The sequence below is a fragment of the Malurus melanocephalus genome, unplaced genomic scaffold (assembly GCF_030028575.1).
Source record: "Malurus melanocephalus ecotype Western Australia unplaced genomic scaffold, MMel_1.1 scaffold_298, whole genome shotgun sequence".
Taxonomy (NCBI): domain Eukaryota; kingdom Metazoa; phylum Chordata; class Aves; order Passeriformes; family Maluridae; genus Malurus; species Malurus melanocephalus.
This window is the reverse complement of record NW_026623530.1, coordinates 201,911-207,910: the sequence shown is the minus strand read 5'-3', so window position 1 is coordinate 207,910 and position 6,000 is coordinate 201,911. Positions and strand designations below refer to the sequence as shown.

Below are 6,000 nucleotides of genomic sequence, written 5' to 3'. Positions count from 1 at the left end.
AGCAAGAGGCCCAGGCGGGTCTCGAACTCGCGCCCCGCGTTCCCCCTGCGCCGCGCCCCCTGCCGGAACCCGCCAGCCACTTCCCTGCACGTCCCGGAGCCGACGCCATTTTCCCGGCATGTCCCGGCGGGTCGCGCCGCGGCGCTTCCCGGGGGTTGTAGTCCGCTGCGGCGGACAAGCGCGGTGCTGGGCGCGGTGTGGACTATATCTCCCGGCATGCCTTGCGCGCCTTCCGCAGCAAGTTCCCGGCAGYCGCCATCTTGGGTCACCGGCTTCAGTGACGGGGGGTGTAAGGTGCGAGCGGCGCGGCGCGGGGAGCGAGGGGACCATGCTGGCCTCTCTGGCGTTCCGCCCACTGCCACAGGGGCTGGCGCGGCTGCTCCGAGAGCGGCCGTGGCKGTCGCCGTCACGTGCGACCTACGGGACTGCGGCGGCCCGTGTGGCTGAGGGGGCTGGGAACGCTGAACCGTGGCTGCTCCCGGTTTGGGCCGCCAGGGGGAGCCGTGAGCTTGCGCCGAGGCCGCCAAGCGTGAGGCTGCCATGGTGGATCGCGGCCTGCAGGGGGCGACAGAGGGGCCCGGGGGCGAAATCCCCGGTGAGAGGGTCGGTGCCCGGCGGCTCTCCGCTAGCCATTGCGCCAGGCCCCCAGTGTAGCACTTTACCAATGGGGCCAGGCCCAGGGGGCTACCCCGTAGTTAATAGGCCAGGCCTRAAGCGAACCCTCACAGCGGAGAGGCCGGGGCTGCCTGACCCAGGTTTGGCCCCGCTGCAAACCCCCTGGCCACCTGCCACCGGCTTGGCCAGCAGTGACTGCCTTGTGCCAGGAACATTGTCCAGCCTGATGGCACCCCTCAGAGAGCCGACGCCACGGCCCTCAAGTGCAGAGCAGCACTGCTGTCATGCGGGACACCCCGGCGGGCATTACAGCGGAGCTGGGAGCTGCTCCCCGCGAGCAGAAGTGCCTGCCCTCATCGCTGCGYTGGCCTACTGCTACCTGCGGGACCGCCGGTCCAAGGGTGACTATCGCTGCTGGGGCCGGCCCCGGGGCGGGAGGGGTGGGTTGAAGGACAGAGGGTCCTGTGCTCTTTGGGAGGGAATGTGGGGTCCCTCCCTGGGGATGGAACCTTCCTGCTGGCACTGGTCTGGGAAGCTCTGCAGGGAAAGGGGTTATGGGTTATCCGATATGCTTCAATGTATAAAGGTGCTCCAAGAGAGATAGAGAGACTTTGTGCAAGGGACTGGAGAGACAGAATAAGGGRGAATTACTTCCCACTGACAGAAGRCAGGGTTAGGTGGGATATTGGGAAGAAATTCTTGGCTGTGAGGGTGGTGAGACCCTGGCACAGGATGCCCAGAGAAGCTGTGGCTGCCTCATCCCTTGGAAGTATGGACCTGTTGGATGGGGCTTGGRGCAACCTGTTCTAATGGTAGGAGTGTCTTCTCATGGCAMAGAGGTGGAATGAGATAAGCTTTAGTGTCCCTCCCAACTCAAACCATCCCATCTCCCAGAGCTGGGTGTTGCTCTTCCCTTCTCTAGCCAGGGGGTGTCATTCTGACTCTGTGGTAGAAACTCATCACTGCTGCGGTGTCTGAAAATGGCTGAYTGAAGCTGTGACACCCTGGGGGAACAGTGCCCATTGCCCTGGGATATCTTCTGCACCCTACAGCCCCCTGTTCGCTGGACACATGATGAGGGGCTGGGGTCAGTCACCAAGAGAGCAAGGGGTTTTCAGATAACCTGCTTGCAGGAATAGCCCTTTGCTCACTGGGATGGTCAATGAGAGGTCTGAGCAGCAGCAGCCCCTGYACACTCCAGGTTAGGATGTCCATGTGTGTGCCTCCATGCTAACTCCCTCTCCCTTCTTTCTGCATTTTAGAGGATGCTCTGCTGGAAGCTGCGARGGTTAACAACATTTCAGAAGTCAACAGGTGAGAAGGATTCTGAGACATGAGAGCAGTGTGCCAAGGGCCAGGAAGGCAGGAAAGGCCTGGCTGGCTGCTCTCAGTCTCCATGGGGTGCTCACCTCACCGTCTCAGATCCAGAGTGGTTGGGGAGAGATGGGGAGCACCATTATCTGTTGAGTGGGAAGTGAATCGCAGATCCTTGTGCCAAGAKAGGACAGTGTGAGGCCATGCTGTGSAGGTGTGGACRTGCCCCTGTGAGYAACATCCCACASAGGCTCATTTGKTGGGGTCTGTCCCTGAACAAACAGCCCTTGTGAGCTCCTCAGCCTGAACCAGGAGGTCTCTAGGGACCTTTTGTCCCACAAGGAGAGAGCTCCACCCACCCCAGGAAGTCAGGGAAGTGAGTGATTGGGTGATGTTAGGGAGTGGGGCATCTCTAGAGTTCCTGTCCCGTGGCAGCAGGCTCTTGTCACAGTTGGCTGTGCCTGCCCCATTGGGGTGGTGTCATGGCACCTTYCAGGAGCGTCTGGCAGCATTACCTTCCCCAAGAGGGTAACAAAGAGCCAATTTCTCTGGCCCAGAGTGTGACTGATCCACAGGAAGCATGTTCTTCATGTGGCCAAATCTGCAGGGAGGGACTTAAAGGTTCCCAGGATGGTTTGTGAGCAGCATTGCCATGTCACTGACCAATTGTTGCTCCCAGTGCTATGGGACAAGGTCTGGGAGGAAGGCAAGTCTCCCAGAAAGTGGGAAGAGAAATATGAGAACCTTGGAGCTGCTTCTTGAACAGAGCCTGGCCCTCCTACCTKGTCTCTCTCAGAATCCCAGAGGTCTGCCAAGTCCCAAGTGCTGCCCTCAGTTAGTATGAAATTCAGGTTTTTTAGCACCCTGGCAGCTTGTAGGATGCAAAGAGACATTGCTGCTTTCCTGTGTATACCACACATGCTTTTGTCTCTGGCTGAGATCTCTCACCCAGAAGGCGTTTGGGGAGGTGGGAGCTGCTCTCCCTGTGTAGAAGCAGTGGGAAGAGAAGGATAGATGAAGAAGAGGAGAGAGAGAGGAGAGCCCTTTGGGCCTGCAGCCAGGGAATGTTCCATCCAGTCTCCAGGATCTTGGATGAAGCAGCCTGGCTCTGCTGCACCCCAGGGCTGAGATCTGGCCTAGATCAAGGACCAAARAGGATATTGGTGGGCAGCTAATTGGCACATGTGTTCTGCTGCTTGTAATTGCAGGAAGCTGCTGTTTAGGGATGTCTGGGTGATTTGTGAGCCTGGTCAGGCAGAACAGCAAAGAGGGATGCTCTGTGCTTCAGCTGGTCAGGGCAGGGCTGATGGCTGTATTCCATCCTGCTGGGCTGCACGTCTACAGCTCCGTTTCTCTGTGCTCTATCACAGAATCGTTGGGGTTGGGAAAGCCCTCTGAGATAATTGAGTCCAGCTGTTCCCCCCAGCACTGCCAAGGCCACCACTAAACCATGTCTTCAAGTGCCACATCTACACATCTTAATCCTTCCACGAATGAGTACTCCACCACTGCCCTGAACAGCCTGCACCAAGGCTTGATGACCATGAAGAAACTTCCCCAAACATCCAACCTAAACCTGCCACAGCACAACTTGAAGCCATTTTCTCCCATGCAGTCACTTGTTACCTGTGAKAAGAGCCTGACTCCCACCTGGCCCTATCCTCCTTYCAGGGAGTTGTGCAGAGTGAGAAGGTCCCCCTTGAGCCTCCTTTTCTCCAGACTGYGTACCCCCAGCTCCCTCAGCCAACTCYTAATCAGCTCCTTTGSWCCAGACCCTTCAGCARCTCCACTGCCCTTCTCTGGRCATACTCCAGCACCTCAAAGTCTTTCTGGTCATGAGGGGCCTAGRACTGCACACAGGATTTGAGGTACCTAATCAGTGCCCAGTACAAGGGAGAAGTCACYTACTTGGACCTGCTGGCCACATTGTAGCTCATACAAGTCAGGGTACCGTTTGCCTCCTTGCCCACCTGGACACAACTAGCTCGTGTTCAGCCRCTGTCAGCCAGCAYCCCCATGGCCTTTCCTGCTGTGYATTTTTCAGCCAATCTGTTCCCAGCCTGTAGYTCTGCACTGGGTTGTGGTGACCCAAGTGCAGGRCCCAGCACTGGACTTTGTTGAACCTCATACTGTAGCTTTGACCCATCAAGCCAGCCTGTCCAGATTCCTCTGCAGAGGCTCTCCAGAGCCTGCCTTCCCACCCTGTTCCCTGTGGGGCTGGCAGTCCTCCTACTGTTTGGAGTTTTGTGYCTGGCACATGCTTTTGCTTGTGTGAAAAGCATGAATGGTGAGAACTACTGATTCACCCTATTGCAGGCAGCTTTGGCCCCAAATGTGATGAGGGGACCATAACATCCCTCTTATAAGGAAAGGCTCAGGGAGCTGGGGCTGTTCAGCCTCAAGAAGAGATTACTTGAGAAGGGAGCTCATCCTTGTCTGTCAGTATCTGCATGGAGATTGTCAGAGAATCAATCAGATTCTGCTTGATATTGCCCAGGAGTGGCATCAGGAGAAACTGGTGCACAGGAAGTTCTATCTCAGTATGTGTCTAGATGAGAAAGAACCTTGTACTGTGAGTGTGACAGAGCACTGGAACAGCCTGCCCAGAGAGTCTTTAGAGTCGTCTTCCTTGGGGTTATTCAAACCCCACCTGGACACAATCCCATGCAGCCTGCTGTGGGTGAACCTGCTTGAGGTTAAGGTTGGACGAGGTGATCTCCAGAAGTTGCTTCCTATCCCAATCACTCTCTGAGTCCATTAATCTCTTTACAACAAGCTTCCACAGCGCAGGATTGCCAGAGCTATTGCAGAGCTCACAGAGAAGACGCGGTCTGGCCTTCAGTGCTCTCTCCACGTGCAAGGGGTGAAGTCYTAATTGAGCCATGACAGGGCAGGAGGGTGACAATCCAGCTGGGCAGTACCATCCACCTGTTGTCCCCTCACACTGCTGTCCCCTGCATGYGCTGTCCCTGGGGTGTGGTGATATTTCTAATACAGCTTCAGGCTTGTTTAAAGTGACATCCTGGCTTTTCCCAAGTGCCTTCTTCAGCCGACAGCTGGTCATGGTCCTCTGTACATGAAAACATCAGAATACAGTGACTAGGAAATGCAGTCTTTTAGTATAAGGCTAGAAAATGGCTGTGAGAGAGGGTGGGAGACCCCACCTGAAATCCTGATTCCAGCTTTAGGGCCCTCAGCTTAGGCAAGATGTGGAGCTGTTGGAGTGAGCCTAGAGGAGGTCATGGAGWTGTTCTAAGGATTGGAGCCCCTCTGCTCTGGAGACAGGCAGGGAGAGCTGGGATGTTCACSTGGAGGAGGCTCCGGAGAGATCTTGAAGCCCCTGCCAGTGCCTAAAGGAGCTCCATGACAGCTGGGACTCCAGGGCATGGAATCACAGGACTAGGGGGGATGGCTTCAAACTGATGCAGGGCAGAGTTAGATGAAATACTGGGAAGAAATTCTTCCCTGCAAGGGCAGTGAGTCCCTGGCACAGACTAGCAAGAGAAGCTGGGGCTGCCTCGTCCCTGGAAGTGTTCAAGGCCAGGTTGGACAGGGCTTGGAGCAACCAGGTCTTAGTGGAAGATGTCCCTATCCATGGCAGAGGGGGTTARAACTAGCTGAACTTTAAGGTTTCTCCCAACCCAARCCATTCAATGATTCTGTGATTATTCCGAGCAGTGATTTTTAACTCTGCTGAGAATGAAAAGGCCTTTCAGGCATACCAGAGAGACCTCACTGGAGCACAYGTTTGTATTGCTGTGGGAAGAATACATATCCACAGGCTGGATCCAGCCCCTCTACTGTAGGCTCGCCTCTCCCATCTGGCTCCTCTGAGCTCCCAGACAAGTTTTCCCATCTTTAATGACTTGTTCAATGCAGGGAATTGGTCTGAATTCTTCACTGAGCTGAAAGAATATGCAAACTTCTGAGTGCATCCTGTTTGGAGCGTGTGGCAAACCAGCTCTTCCCTCCAAGCCCTTCATGCTGTTAGCCAACACAGAAAATAACACCTAATTGATGTGGATAGTTTAATTCCCCTCTACCTCAGTTTTTCTGTGTATTTGGAGGGAA

At 55.5% G+C, this 6,000-nt stretch overlaps 1 protein-coding gene across 1 annotated transcript in view; it reads left to right on the top strand.

The window, feature by feature from the left end:
- The first annotated feature begins 237 nt into the window (after positions 1 to 237).
- The window catches only part of CLPB (ClpB family mitochondrial disaggregase), a 72,120-nt gene continuing 66,357 nt past the window's right edge, over positions 238 to 6,000 (top strand). The window contains exons 1-2 of the mRNA XM_057377003.1: positions 238 to 1,016; positions 1,878 to 1,929. Of these exons, the coding sequence (XP_057232986.1) occupies positions 329 to 1,016; positions 1,878 to 1,929 (740 nt within the window). The 5' untranslated portion in view covers positions 238 to 328. The remainder of the gene's footprint in view (positions 1,017 to 1,877; positions 1,930 to 6,000) is intronic.